The sequence below is a fragment of the Phyllostomus hastatus genome, unplaced genomic scaffold (genome assembly GCF_019186645.2).
Source record: "Phyllostomus hastatus isolate PE091 unplaced genomic scaffold, TTU_PhHast_1.1 phas_scaffold_46, whole genome shotgun sequence".
NCBI lineage: Eukaryota > Metazoa > Chordata > Mammalia > Chiroptera > Phyllostomidae > Phyllostomus > Phyllostomus hastatus.
In genome coordinates this window covers 5,968,910-5,984,287 of record NW_025334032.1, presented here as the reverse complement: position 1 = coordinate 5,984,287, position 15,378 = coordinate 5,968,910, and the positions used below count along the sequence as shown (strand labels likewise).

The following is a 15,378-nucleotide window of genomic DNA, read 5'->3' as shown; positions in this document are numbered from 1 at the left end:
AGGACGCAGACTTCACTTTTTAACTGCTGAGAGGAGCTACTTTCAAAGATTCCCCACCAAGAATAAACTGACAAAAAATATGGGCTGCCCTTATAAATTAAACACCTTACCCTCAAAGCTACGTGTGGTGTGTTAGTCAGGTTTCTAAGGCAATAGCTATCTCTGTCTCTTCCCATTCACCCGGATAATGCCCCAAGAAGGAACCCCTTTACACAAGAGAGAGCTGGGGGAGGGGGAAATGAATTATACCCATTGCTAGTAAAAATCATCTTAAATCAATACAGCACCACTTGAACTTGAGTTTCCATTGTTTCACTGAATCATCAGTGTTTTTAATTAAACAGCTACCCATTCTGTTAAAACATTACATAAAAGGGTTAGGTTTCTACTTTTGTTGAGGCAGCTGGCGTTTGTTGGCCGTTGTGTTTGAGCAACAGACTGTTCAATAGAAGCAAGAAATAGCTCAACGCGCTCTTAATAGACCTGTTTCAACAATGTACCTTGAAAAGGAATACACTGTGTTATTGTATTAGTTTGCTACAAACCTATTAAAAGAAAAATAGAATCCATCAAGCCTAACAAAATGCGTTTGCATTATACCTACTTATTTGCTTCAAATACACTTCTTGGCACAAGGTCTAGAATTCAACCAGATCATCAAGAGCTGGACAGGAGAACACATATCAGTTAGGTAATGATACACAGGCTAAAAATAATAATGAAGTAAAGTCTAAGCAGACCTTAATCGCTACTTTTTGTTTGTTTATCATAAGAACTAAAGGCAACCCTACCTCAATTGAAAATACATTGCAAATATATATATATATATATATATATATATATAAACTGATCTCTTCAGTTTAAATATTTTCTTTTTTCTCATATATATATATGTTGCAAATGTGTGGATTTGTGACAAAAACAATTTAAAAATATTTCTAACATGAAAATATTAATTCAAAGCCCATATTTGGAATGAATCTGATGCACTTTTAATATCAATTTGTTTCAGAGAAGGATTCAGGGAAGAAGCGATGCATTTTTAAAGCAGAATTAAACAGCGCAAAGAGCTGGGTTCTTTAAGGAAATGCGTCAAACACACAAATCGAAAGCAAAGGTTCCAGCCAAGAGGTTGGGGAACAGCGCTATCTGGCAGTAAGAAAGGAAGTGCTTCTTGAATGTGTTTTCTTAAAAATTATTTTAAAACATTTCATTGTATGTTAAATACAAAATGAAACGAGGCAAAGAAATAGCCAACTTTGCCACTATGAGCCAGAACCTATGGTATGTTTCAAAGAAGGCTGCCACTTGGACCACAAGCCTTAGAAAAACAGAGCGGCAAGTGATGAAGCTAATTTAGTTCTGAGATAGCTTAGCAGCAAAGACACTCAAAGTAATGTCTGTCAGAGGGAGACATCTTTTGCTTGCACAAAAATGCAATCCCTTTGGTTTCCAACTTGAGTGACCAACATGTGAACCCAATTGTCCAAAAAGAGAGAGAGAAAACTTACATAAATTATAATAGTGCCTCATGCAAAATATCTATATTAACAAATACATAAAACAAGACTTTGCTCAATAAAGTCAATTTAAATGTCTTTTGCATTTCTGAATTAGTAAATTATCATGTGAAGGTTTAGAAAGATGTCACTAGGAAATTTTAGATGATAGTTTGCTATATTGGTGTTAAACTTTTGTAGAAAATATTATAAGTCAGATAGTCATAACTCCCAATATGACTGATCTCTTCAATTTAAATATTTTCTTTTTTCTCAAGAAGGGTGTGTGTATGTATGTATATACTAGGAGGTATTTGGGATGTGTTTGATTTATACCTTAAGACTTACCTGATAATGTCTCCTCTCTAGTCAAAATCAATTTTTGAATTAATTCCCTGGGACTTAAAAATAGAAATGAAATCTTAAAGCCCAACTGCATATCATGAAATTAGTTTCTCATAAGATTGACAAAAGAGTTGACATTTGTAAGGTGAGGTGTTTTTCTTTTTAATGTATCAGATAATCTACCAAAAATGAAAGGAAGTTCAAATAAGTTGGTTTGACTGTGACATAAAATGTTGTTACTAAGGCTTTATTTTTAAAAAACCTTTGATTTTTTTACTTAAAACTTTAAGGAATATGTGCTTGTCAGAAGTTAAAGTATCAAGGGAGAAACAGTCAATGCATTTTAATTCAAAAAGAGATTGTTTAAATAAATATTGAAAGTCACCAAAAAGATCATTTGGAAACCTAGCAGAGAAAGAAATGTATTTTAGATGAAGATTGTAATCTGATTCCTTGTTTTGTTCATCTTGAAAATCCCTGAGTCTTCCCTTTGCAAAGAATTTTCAATGATATAGTAAGGCTAAATATTTTCATTTATTTAAATTTTTTAAAAATCCAAGTGATATGTACTAGAATTTACCTCCCTTGAAGAACAGAAAGAAGCTGACATATGGATTACTTTCTATATGCCTCCAAAATTCTTCCTAGACATAGATTTCTAGTCTGTTAATTCATTGTCATTAATATCTAGAAAAGTGCTAACTGATTGAATCATTTTAAAAATCTTTACTGCCATTAATCCTAAACAGCATCTAATTTGAAAGATTCCATAGAGCACAATTTTCTTTTCAGTTTCTTGGTGTGCCTTAAGTAGGTAAGTTAATCATTTTGGATTTCCTTTTGGCTTCTTTAGCCTTTTAGCTCAGACATATGGGAAGAGGGGTTAATATTTTAAAACACTCTGCAACATATGATTATTTCAATGCCATTTTCTGGTGTTTGTCTGAAAAACATGGGTGGTCAAGTCGCTGCCCACAGCACCAGACATTCAGCTGGATCCACCCCTGGGCACAGTCATCAGAGGGAAAAGATTCCACTTCCAAACTTGATTAAAAACAGCCTAACAGTTTTTGCCCCGTAAAAGAACTGTGTGGCTTTAGAAGCAGAGTAAACTGCCTCTGAGAGGGGTGGCTAAGGTCTATATCCCTTTTATGTGGGAGTCAAGAGAAGCTCACAAAAAGCAGTAGATAGTGGACTGCAGAAGAACAAGTTGTGCACAAAAAACACAACTAATATGACTTTACACAATTTAAGTGCTGAGAAGGAGTGACTCTAACCTGTCATTTTTAACCTTAATTTGAAAGGATAAAGGAAACATACACAGAGCAAAGAGCTACTGAGATGCTCGGGAAATGTTAACTTGTTTCTGAGTTCCTTTTTTCCCCCTTTTTTTGGCAAATACTTCAAAATATTCTTCTCCCCTTGAAGTTGTATTTTGGAAGGTACAATTAAGAGAAAAATACTAAGATGGAAAATAACCACAAATGAGGAGCATGTAGGTTGGTGAATAAAGTAGATGCCTGTCAGCATCTTCTTAAAGAAGTGTTGTTATTGTTGTTTTGCTTGTGGAATTTATATGGTAAAAACTAAAGATATCCATCCATACAGGAATTCAAACATGAAGAGAAGTGGGAGATTTCCTGATGTGTTTCAATAATAAAATGAAAATTGTGTCTGTATGTGCCTATATGTTCCCTTTCAATTTGAAATTTTATTCCAGAAAGTGGTGTAATTTTTTGTGGGCACAGGAGAGGAAAATATGATACATTTGGGGATCTTTCAAAAGAGCTGTGTTTAGTTTTAATTTTCCTGCATTTTAAAATAAACACTTTGACCAAAGCATGTTTGATCTTTGCAAGAAGGAAATATACATTGTGAAGGAATGTGCAGCGGTTGGGTATGAAAATGGGGTTGTGACTCACAGCTGCAGGCAGGAAAAAAAAAAGGCGTCGTGGTGTCAACTAGAGGTGTTCAGTCTAATAATTCAAGCTGTAAACTGTATCCCCTAAAATTACCTACATAATAAATCATTGTATGAAGAAAAAGAAGTTTAAGCTGAAAAGTGTAAGTGAAACAGAATCCTCAGGGGACTCCAATACTGGGACCTATTGGCAATGATGTGAAATATGGGCTTATTTTGCCTAAAACCTTAAGGATCAGAATAAAACTGGAAATTATTCTGGTACAGCTGATTTTTTTTTTGACTTTGGGATTCAACACACATCTACATAATCTGTTGTAGAAACAGGCTTGCTTTTCTTCCCCCTCCTGATCACACAGTCAAAAACTGCTTTATGGGATTTACAGTTAATTTATCCAGCTGCAAGAGAAAACTTCATTCAAGAATGGCTTTATTTTAAGAAAAAATAGCATCACTAAGTTATCAAATGCATGGCAAGAATGGAGGCAAGAATGGAGGCAAAAATTTTTCTAAAAATTCTCTTGGGTTTCTGTCTCAGATATCACTCTTGCTTATAGATACCAAAGAAAACACTACATTTATGTAAACTAGTGAATTTGCTTGCCTAAGAATTCACTGCTAGATTGAAACACTTAGACCCTGCAGTTAGCAAAGCCATTGGCAATTCATGGAGACTTGAGAAACGGCAATATTTAGGGATGGAACGCACCCTGTTTGGAGTAGAAAGGAGTTCAGTGCCTGGGGAAAAGATGCAGTTGTCAAGAGGCAGTTTAAAGGCCAAGGGCACACGATGTCTTTGAAACAATAAGGGTGAGGAAGTCAAGCAGCAGACACCCCAAAGTCACATTGAAACAATTTACTTTATAAGATCCTCTACATTTCCAGAATTAGTGAGCAAAAGAAACGTCAAGCTGGGGACGTGGGCTGTGGGCTCTCGCGCTTATAGGGGCACTGAGAGAGGGAGAAAGTCAAGTTGACACGGGTCTCTTTCGGATGCGCATTTGAAATGAAAATATAAGGAGGAGGGCGGGGAAAGAAGGAGAGGAAACCAAGCTCCAAAGGACAGACTCCAGCGAAGTCTGCAATACAGATTAACTAGAAAAAGAAAGTCTATAGCAATTAAAACTCGTACCCTGGCTCATTAGTATTCATGACCAAATGTCCAGCTTTTCTGTTTATCTTTTCTGCAGCACTAATATCGGAACAGCGTGGGACAGCGAGGACTCCAAACCGGGCCCCTGCGTGCGCCCGACCTTTCGCGCCCTCCCTACAGGTCAGAGCATCTTCAGAACCGTCCGGCCAACGCCGGGCCCTAGCTCATTAGAGCCACCATTCATCTGCCTCCGGAGAGAGGGAGGGGGCACAGGCCAGGAGAGGAGTGGAGGGGGCAGCGGGCAAACAGACCTAACCCGATTCCTAGAGTTTCTAGAAACCACACCCCGCCACACCAACCACTGTGGTCCCAGTGGGTCGTGAGAAAGAAGAGAAAAAGAAGGAGCCGCGCGCGTCTGCAGCAAGAGGCTCAGTGCGGCTCCTAGCCAGGCCCTCACTAGCTCTGCCGAATTCCAGACCAGATATTTTTTTTGCGGGGAGGCAACGTGCGAGTCTCCTCCGGGTTTCCCGCCAGCCTCCCCACCCCTTGCTCACCCCGAGCTCGGCGAGTTCAGGGACCTCTGCAGGCCTCCGCGGGTTTCTAAGGAGTACCCAGGCGCGGAGCATTAACCACAATGATTATCTTTGACATTATTAATATTACCATTATTTCCATCCCCAACCTACTCTAGCTGAACTTAGTTTTGCTCTGCAGGAGCACCGCTTTGGCCTCAGGGACAGAAAAAAACCTGGCTGCAGGAGGTTAGGAAAGTAAGAGGCTGAAGAAGGGGTTGGGGAAGTGAGGCGTGGGTGGAAGGTAGTCAGCTCCTTCTTCGCTCTCTCCTGGTTTAACTGAGAGGTGAGGGGTAACCTCCCGCAAACACACACACACACAGGGTCAGCATGCAGGAGGGCAGGTCAGGCCCGACGGTCCGGCTCATCACATTCCCGGGGTGAGTGGGCCTGAGGGCCCCCAAATCTTCTAGCTCCATCCAGTTGGTCTCACACTGGTGGTTTGAGATGTGAACCTCAGGAGTGCAGCCTAGGCTGTGGACTCTCAAAAGTCAAGTTGGTACAGAACATAGGGCACTTAGCTCCCTTGGAGGGGTGTGGGGTACTATGAAAGAGGGGAGGGGTGAGAGGAGCATCTTTTGATGGGTCCTCTCCGCCACAGCCCCCAACCTTTGCGACTCAGGTCCATCCCTCCTACGCCAGCCCATGGCTGGGGCATACCGACGGAGGTTAGCAAGTAAGCATGTGTGAATGCGTGCGTGTGTGGTGTGTGTGTGTGTGTGTGTGTGTGTGTGTGTGTTAGGAAATGGAGAGAGACTGAAAGAGACTCTCACGTGTGTCTGTCTGCTTGTGTGCACGCAGGAAAGTCAAGGGGTGCCCCTAGCTCTGATCTAGTAGCTGTGCTGAACCTCATCCGAATGGCTGAGCAAGCCGGATGCCAGATGCTGATACAGCCGCAGGGCCGCGGACCAATCGAGGTGCCATATCTTCAAAAGCTCATCTGCCGTAGGAAATAGAAGAGGAGCGTGGGAGGGTAACAAGGTGATTCCAGCAAAAACAGTTCCCGCACCGGGCCATGTGGGGGCGGATCTGGAGTGGCAAGACCCTGGCCTGGGTACCCCGCCCGAGATCTGGGCCGTGGCGGCTCAGGGGCGGGACGGGGCGTGGACAGTGCGGCCCAGTAACCCCACAGACTTGACCATGAACTCGAACCCTCGGGTTGCCTTGCTTATGGTTTAGAGAAGTTGTCATTCGTAACACCTTGTTCAAACTGCTACGACTGCCTCTTCCTTCTCAAGCGCCCAGCAGGACTGGCCTGAGGGTTTATGCTGGATCAAGCGATCCTGTAGGGAAGTATCTAGAGTCTTCCCTAAAGTAAAAAAATCAGTAATAATTTGTTGGGGGCTGAGGAGGGGGGCATCGAGGAGGAGGACATTTTTCCAGTCCTTCTGTGATCTGCCAGCTAAAAATAGAAAATATTTATTTCGGACTGCTGGGGGTAGCATTGGTCCGAGGAGCTCCAAGCTTCTGTAGAACCAGAGCAATTTTATCAGACTATAATGGATCGATTCACCAGTATTTATTAAATGCCTTCTTTGAATCCCAAGGGTCGCTTTCTGGAGCACGCGTTCACTTAAGTAAAAGCGCACCCAAAGGTTCAACCTAGTCTTGGTGGAGTGTTATTTTGAGGCCTTTATTTCTTAGCTCTTGCATGCAGGCCTAGCCCGCTCTTGGGGTTATTTCGGCGGAGTAATGTGGGGGGAGGGTAGAACCCTAGTCCCTAGTGAGTACTTAGCTGGTCCCTGCTTGTCCCGGTATGCTACTGGTACACTCATTAGGGACCTACCAGCATACATCTCCCCCCAGTCCTGAGGATCCCAGCTGGCGACAGGTCGCCTGGAAAGCCCAGTCCTTGGTAGGTACCCCCATGATAAGGGGAGAACAATGGAGGAGCACAGGGAAAGCCGAACCTCCAGTCCAGTCTACAATCTGCCCTTCATCTCTGAGTCTTGTGCGGAAAACACACCACTTGAGAGTGAAAACATCCTTCTGAAAAAGAGACAAAGGCGCCTGGGGGTAGGGAGTAGGAGGAAGAGAAAAGATACCAGCAGAAAGGAAAAAGGCCAGCACAGCGTGGGACGCGCTGTGCTGGGCCTGGGACCTGTTTCCTTTACTGTCCCCCGGGGGCGGGGGGGGGGACCTCGGCCCTAGAAGCCTTCCCTTGCTCAGGCCGAAACAGAACCCATCGGCCTCTGCTCCAGGAGTGACCTCCTCTCCCCAACCCCGAGATTTCAGGAAACATAGTGAACTGGAAGAAGCTGATATCAATGCCAGTTATCACTGTAGTCATTAATAATGCAGTGAGGATCACGATAATTAATAATAATGATGATGGGCCTCCCGAGGGGATTCAGCTGCCTCCGGATAAAGCGACTCTCGCATTGAGGGCCGTTATTCAGTGGTGGATGGAGCGGAGTATGAAGGGAGCGAGCTTGGGCGCTCTGAAGTTCAAGTTGATGGCGGTGATAAGCAGAAACCATTCTTCCGCCGCCAACAGTCGGGTCTCCCTGAGAGCAGTGAACCACAGCGCATCTTTGCTTCCCTGAGGGAAGCAAGGATGGGCTTCAGTTCTGTAGCTCCGAAGTCAAGGCAAGGGCAGGTTAGAATTCAAGTCCGTTTAGGGAGGAGGTTGGGGCTGGGTGACACCTGCCCTCCCACCCCGAGGCCCAGGCTCCTCGTTGCGGTGCAGCACCTTGGACTGCCAGTACCCGCGTAGTTCTTCACGCAGCAGTTCTGACATCTTTGATACTCTTACAATTTGGCCATCTCCCCCTTACCCCAATACTTGTCTTTGGGATTCGAAGGACCAAAGAAAAAGGCAGAGGTTGGGTCACGCCGTCCGCCCGTGACTCGTGTGGACAAAGCGGTGGGGATGCAGGATCTGGAGAACTGCGAGTCATTTTTCGGGAAAGCTGTGCCAATCCGCTCCTCACATCCTAGGGTGGACTAGAAGACTGCTCCCAGGCTGTGATCTTCCACCTCAAGCCATCCCCCTTCCCATTTTTCCATCCTGCTAACTAGAATAGCACCCGGAGGTCTAAAGGTTCCTCCCATAGCTGAGTTCAGATCTGGAAAGCGATCCAGCCAAGGTTGTGAGATCCCTCTCCTCTTCTTGCTGTGTTCTTTCTCCCCCCAAATGAGAAGGAAAGCCCTAAGGCCTTGAGTTAATACCAAAATTCCTCCCTCATCCCCATTTCATCGTTCTTAGTTTGGGGACGTGTCTCAAAGCCAGTAACTTACACAAACACTCGCAGAATTTAAAACATTTAGAGTAGACCATTATCATTCTTGCACAAGTTAATTCAATTTTTTTCTGATTATTTTATCTTCTCCCCAAGGGTGGGGAATGTCGGAAAACTCTAAAGGATTTTTCTCACAGCTTATAATGTGTTCAATGAAATCTACCAAGGATCAGTAACATATGCCAATTATTTTAATAATTTAATATTACTAGGGGTTATAAATTTGATTTTAATAGGGGGTTGATTGCTTTAGGAGTTGGCTCTTGGGCAGTTCACAGGGCCGCTGGGGAAGGCTAGCTGGTGTCTTTCACTTTCGGGGGGCACACACACACAACCCCCAGGCTGGAGTCCTTCCTTCCCCCATTGAATTGGTGTCATGGCCTCCAAGAGGTCAGGGTTGCCTTTCTCTCAAGCGGCTCTCAGACCTAGCCTGCACAGCCCCGTGGTTCAGTCAAGGGCCAGAAGGGATGATATGCAGCAGTCAGCAGTCACTGCAACAGCCAACTGTGCTTTTGGTCTCCAGCAGAGCCCTGTGCGCCTGGGCAATCCTATGTAGGTGTCCCTGTCGCAGCCCAAATCTTCAACACTGGGTAGAGGGGTATGTGACTTGGGGACTGCCAGGGACTCTGGAGGTAGATACTAAGGAAGGTGGAGGTGTCTTGATGGCTCAGGGATTTATAAAGAATTTTTCCCATTCCTACCCTTCAATTATTAAAATGCCTTCTTCCTTGGAGCAACTTTTTTGAAAATTCTGGTAGAAGTCTTGCAGAGTAGGGGATTGAGGCCGCACACAGAGAAAGCTGGTGGTCAGAGTTCTGCCTCACTTCCACCTAGTTATTTTAGTCTTTATTGTTTCACTGAATTCTTGAAGAGATCCTTTCTTTTGGAACCAACATTTTGTTGCTTTCCTAAATTAAAATGTAGTCAATTTATCATCTTCTTCTCTAAAACATTCTGCTTATTGGTGTGCACTGCCTGTGTAGATATGCTGGATTTCTTTAACAAGCTGTTCAGAATTTCAAGAAAAAAAATTTTTGGTAGAAATGGTCCCTTAAACTGTAATCATTGGGCCAAGTTAAAAAACAAAGTACTCAGCTCAGTTTTAAATGTGCAATTAAAAATAACTCTACCTTAGCTTTCCAGAGGGACAGGAAAGGGGGCAGGGATAAGGGAAAACAAAGAATAAGGAAATATTTAGTGCTTTTAAATCCAGTCTAAGTAGCTGAAAGAATGGCATTCCCTCAGATAATGGAGCCATTAGAAACTCTGAAAGTTCCTGCCACCGTTCCTCACAGAGGCTTTCCAAAAATTTAATTCACTCTCAGCTATAAAACAAAGGGCATAGAAAAGAATTTTGAGACTTTCTGCCAAAGGGGCAGTTTGGCCGTTTCTACACATACATATACCTTCCTTCCCAGAATGTGAGGTGGTACAGCTGATCCATGCCCATGTGAACCCTCCTCAGCTGCTTCATTCCCATTTCTCCAATAACTTTGCTAGAAAAAAATGGTATGTTCATGCAGTTTCAACACATTTTATTATATTTCTGTATGCATTACTTTCAAAACATATCACAAGAAATGATCAAGCCACTTAAAACCTTCAAATAAAAAATCTGAAACAGTTTATGCCCACAATTGTACATATTTATAGTTAAGAAACATTCTTTATAAATATTGTTTCCTCTGTAGCAAGTTAATACCATAATTTAATTACAAATGGATAAATATGGTAATGGGTATTTACAAAAGGAAGGGTGTTATTAAGGAAAAAGCTAACAGTACAACCTTTATTTCCCTCCCACAATCTTTCATACAGAAACTAACAAATTGAACTTGCAAAAGCACTAAAACATCACATGTAAACCCAGCTAACAGAAAAATACATTCACAAGCATTGGTGGTGTATATGTGTGTGCTGTGGATCAGTATGTTGAAGAAACAGAAGGGAGACTTTGGCACGGCTCATTTTTTTCCCAGTCTATAGTTGTATGAAGTTTACAATCAAGTTGCCTCATTAAAAAAAAACCCTACAATATTCATTATCACAATACAAAATAAACCATTTTCTTCCACATTACTTAAAAAGAAACCGAGTAGACTGAAAAGAGAAAAGAAAAACCCATCACTTTGGGAAAAGGGAAGGCAGGGAGGAACGCAATCCAGAGGGTTACAAATGGACAAACTTCTATACACCAAAAAGCCATTAAAACCACCTCGGAGAAGGAAGGAGTCTGCTATGTACACAGTTTGCCAGAAAACTGGGAACAGGGTGAGAAGGAAAGAGGGCATGAGGGAAGGAAAAGTGGGTTTTGTTCAATATTTTCACGGCGCTTTTTTATTTTAAGCTTCAGAGACTGCATTAGGGATATTTTTGCTTTTCATGCCTAGATTATTTTTTAAAAAAACTTTTAAAAATCCTTCTGCTGGTAAAATCATTTTAATCATCATAAAAATCAGATTCATAATTTAACAACACAATCACAGGGTGCCCTCGGGGTGACGGAGGACTGCTACGCCAGGGTGGGGACTGGGAGGAGAGAGGCCCCAGCCCCTCAAACGTACCATTCATTGAAGTTGGAGGAGAGGCCACTGTGGCCCCCGGCAGTTCCACTGCCGCCACCAGAGCTGCCGCCGCCCCCACCTCCCGCCCCGCTGCCCCCACCGCTGCCTCCGCCAGAGCTGCTGCCTGCACCGCCGCTGCCTGAGCCTCCACCCCGATGCACCGCGGACACCGCCACCGCCGCCGCTGCCGCCGCCGCCGCCGCCGCCGCCGGTGAGAGGTTGGAGTTGCTTTGGGGCTCAGCGCTGGGGGACACCAACCCCGGGGGTGTGGAGGACTCATAGCCAGAGCTGGCAGCTGGGGAGGATTCAGAGCCCTGCGGAGAGGACTCATGGACCTGCAAAACAAAAGTCGGGAGGGGAGACCAAAGGGGACTGGGTGTGAGTGCAGCTGCTGTGGGGCCAGGCCCCCGGAGGAGCACCCACAGAAATATCCCCTGCCGCCCTGGCCCCGGGGAACCCATGCCTTCCCAGGCCGGCTGAGGTTATTCAGGCTGGTTGTGAGCCAGTGCCACAGCCGGCCGCTTTGTCCCTTTCCTGGCCTCCCGGGTGGTACCTTCATGTGTTTCCGAAGAGAGCTGGGGTGCGTGTATGACTTGTCGCACATCTTGCACAGATACGGCTTATCAGAGGTGTGGACGTGCATGTGCTTCTTCCTATCGCTGCTGTTAGCAAAGCGCCGGTCGCAGCCCTCAAACTCACACTGGAACGGCTTCTCCCCTGTAGAAGGCAAACACGGGCACTTGCTACGGACACCCAGACCTCCTGGGGAACTCCCACCCATCCTGGAGGGGGCAAGGCCTCTTCCTGGAGGAAGAAAGATCAAGAAGGGTCTGGTCTCTTAAACAGATGGGCCCCCTCTAAGCAAAGCTAAGGTGAAATGAACTGTCCTCACCTAATGGTTCTGCTTTTCAATTTTATATTTTACTTTTCTTCCAGACTGACTCATTTCCTCAAAGTTTTAACTATCGGGTAGCACCTGGCCCTGCCTGCCTTTCAATAGAGCTTCTTGGATTTGTAACTTCCAACGACTTAGTCTCGCCATGGAGAAGCTGTTATTTATGACAAAATATTTGGGGCATTATGAAAATCACACAGACTGCTGGGCTGCTGTCAGTTTCTCTCTGGGGCCAGTGGGCAATTTGGGCAATTAGATTTGGAGTTGCTGTATGCTGTTTGGGGACACGCTGTGGATAGTGACTGAGCCAGTATTTTTCGTCCAAAATCCTGCAAATTAACTTAACCATAATTGTAATCTCACTTCCAGTTATTTTTTAATAAGTTGGGGAGAAAAGATAAATATTAAAGATAAAGGCAGATCTAGGGATCCAAGAGGCACAGGCTAGGCAGTGGGGGCGGGGACGTTAGCAAAGGCTTTCAAAACCTTCCCGTTAATTTTCTGGCGGCCCATGCATCCTGTTGCCAGAATTCCAAACGCTTGGAGTCATTTAGAGGTGTGAGAACGAACATTGTTCCACTTGGAAAGGAGACCATTTAACGTTAAATTTCATTAGCACCTAAATTGTTTTTTAAAGACATCCGCTCAGACACAGGAATCGAAAGCAAGCATTTCATGCAAATAAATTTCTCAAAATTTAAACCTTGTTAAAAGCTTGTCTCGCACCTCGCCTAACTCCCTTCCTGGAAGAGAACAATAGGCCGCTGGCGCATCCCCACTTCGGAGTAAATATTGACGGTAGAAGTTGCTAAAACATTTGGCTTTCTTTTAGGAAATCGTCTGGCACGATTTTGGCTGGGACCTGTGGTCATGGATGAGTAATCTATGAAGCGAGAGGTGCGTTCTTTTGAGGCTCTCTCTTGTCACGCGATTGTTCCCTGGGACTTCGCTGGCAGGGTCGTCGGTCCAGGTTAGGAATAAGAAACCCTCTGGTGCCATTAGGTGATTTCCCAAACCACTGAGATCCCACCCACCCTGAGATGGGTTTTAAAAATGAGACATATTTTACCCTTTCCGCTCACTTAATGGGAAACAGTTCTGAAAGGACGTTTGGACCCCTAGTAAAGTAAGTGGCAAAACACAAGCCAATCGAACAGACACACCCAAAGCAGAAAAGCACATTCAGACAAGCTGGCAAATCCTCTCAAGGCTCCATTCCCAAGTACGCAGTTGGAGAGCAGTTTTACTTTGTGCGCTCTATTTAGAATGGAAATTATTAACCGGGCCGAGCAATTATGAACCGAGTGAACCAACTGCATCACCCAAAGTGTACACTGGTTATAAAAAACTCAATTTCCACACATGGAAAAAAAAACAGCTCAATAAGAGTCTTTCATTTTCCAACGAAAACAAGCCGTTGGCTCCCTCGCACACACAAAAACATCTCCCAATACAGTGTTAAGGGATGGCAGTCAACGAGTTTCTCTCAGTAAAACCAACCAAAGCTTCTTCCCTCCACCCCTATCCCCTGTTCTGGCCCTCGGTTACCTGTGTGGGTCCTTTTGTGGATCTTGAGGTTCTCGGAGCGCGCGAAGACCTTGCCGCAGCCCGGGAAGGGACAGGGAAAGGGCTTCTCGCCAGTGTGCACACGGATGTGATTGACCAGTTTGTATTTCGCCTTGAAGGGCTTGCCCTCGCGCGGACACTCCTCCCAGAAGCAGACGTGGTTGCTCTGCTCCGGGCCGCCGACATGCTCCACTGAGACGTGGGTCACCAGCTCGTGCATGGTGCTGAAAGTTTTGTTGCAGCTCTTCTTGGGGTTGCTCAGCTGCTCGGGGTCGATCCACTTGCAGATGAGTTCCTGCTTGATGCACTGCTGCCGCATGTAGCGGAAAAAGGCACCAGGGTGATGGTGATGGTGGTGGTGGTGGGCCGCGGCCGCTGCCATGTTCATACCCATGTTCATATTCATGGGGCCGTACTGGTTGTGGAGCTGAGCGGCCGAGTACGGGTCGGTCCTCGGGCTGGCCACCTGACGGTACTGCTCCGATCGCCCGAACACTTCGCCTGGCAGCCCGAGGCGCATCTGCCCGTTGAGCACATTCTGTGAGCCGTGCGGCCCATGCTGCTCAGGGAGGCCGGGGAAGAGGAGGTGGCCCTGCGCGTCCGAGTGCGCGTGGTGCAAGCCGCCAGCTCCTGGCCCAAATAGCCCGTGCTGCCCGCCTCCCGGCGCCGAGTCTCCGAAGCCGCGGCTACGAAACAGAAAGTCCCGGGTGGAGTTGAAGGGCGGCCCGGAGTAGGAGCCGACGTGCGCGGCGTGGGGCCCGAGTGCCGCGGCAGCGGCGGCGGCCGCAGCGGAACCAGGGTAGGCGCCGGGGCCCTGAGACGTGAACGCTGAGCTCTGGCCCGGGGACAGCTCGTGGGCACCCGGGTTGAGCTTGAAGGCGCCCATGTGAGCAGCCGCGGAGTCCACGAAACCGTTCTGCGCCGCCGCCAGGCTCAGTTCACGATCCTGCATTTCTGCCGCCGCCGCCGCCGCGGCTGCAGCTGAGTGATGATGGTGGCGCGCGAAGCTGCCCACCCCGATGGCCGGGAACTGCGGCCCCGCGTCCAGCAGCATGGCCAGCGCGCCCGCCCGCCCCGGCGAGCCCTTTGCTTTCTAGGCTCCCACACCCGCTCCGTGCACAGTGAGTCTAGGAGCCGCCCGGCTCCAAGAGCAGGCAGCGGGGGTGGTAGCTTGAGCCCGGAGACCAGCGCTTTAGCTCCCACCGCCTCTGCCGCCTGGATCTGCTTCGGGCGTCCGGGAGTCGAAGGAAGGCGCGGAGAGGAAGAGGAGGAGGCGCGGGAGGAGGAGGAGGTGGAGGAGGAGAAGAGTCCAAAGCCAGGCGGAGAACCAAAGTGTATTAAAGGAGCTGCGGCGGGGGCGGGCGGGCAGGGCAGGGCAGGGGAGGGGGGCGGGAGGAGGGAACAGCAGGGAGGTGTGGGGAGCGAGCAGAGAGGGGAGTCGGAGGGGGGCGAGAGTAGCGCCGCCGCCCCCACCCCTGCGCGCACCCGCGAGCGCGCGCACACTCACTCTCTAGCGCGCGCCCTGCGGACCACCAGCCAGGCAACGCCAAGAGGCACCCGCAAAATGAAATCACTGTAGCGGTGGGGCCACGGTGTCCGAGAGCGGCGGTAGTACGTGGGCCAGGCCGGCTGGCGAGGAGCGGACGGAGGCGAGTTCCACGCTTGGCGCCGAGGCGCTCCC

At 46.8% G+C, this 15,378-nt stretch overlaps 1 protein-coding gene across 1 annotated transcript; it reads right to left on the bottom strand.

The window, feature by feature from the left end:
• Window positions 1–10,270: 10,270 nt before the first annotated feature.
• On the bottom strand, window positions 10,271–14,980 carry ZIC2 (Zic family member 2). Its single transcript, XM_045821494.1, has 3 exons — window positions 13,680–14,980; window positions 11,790–11,953; window positions 10,271–11,571 (listed from the first exon to the last, which is right to left on the bottom strand). The coding sequence occupies exons 1-3, from the start codon at window positions 14,749–14,751 to the stop codon at window positions 11,227–11,229; spliced, it is 1,581 nt and encodes a 526-aa protein (XP_045677450.1). The 5' UTR covers window positions 14,752–14,980; the 3' UTR covers window positions 10,271–11,226.
• Window positions 14,981–15,378: the final 398 nt, after the last annotated feature.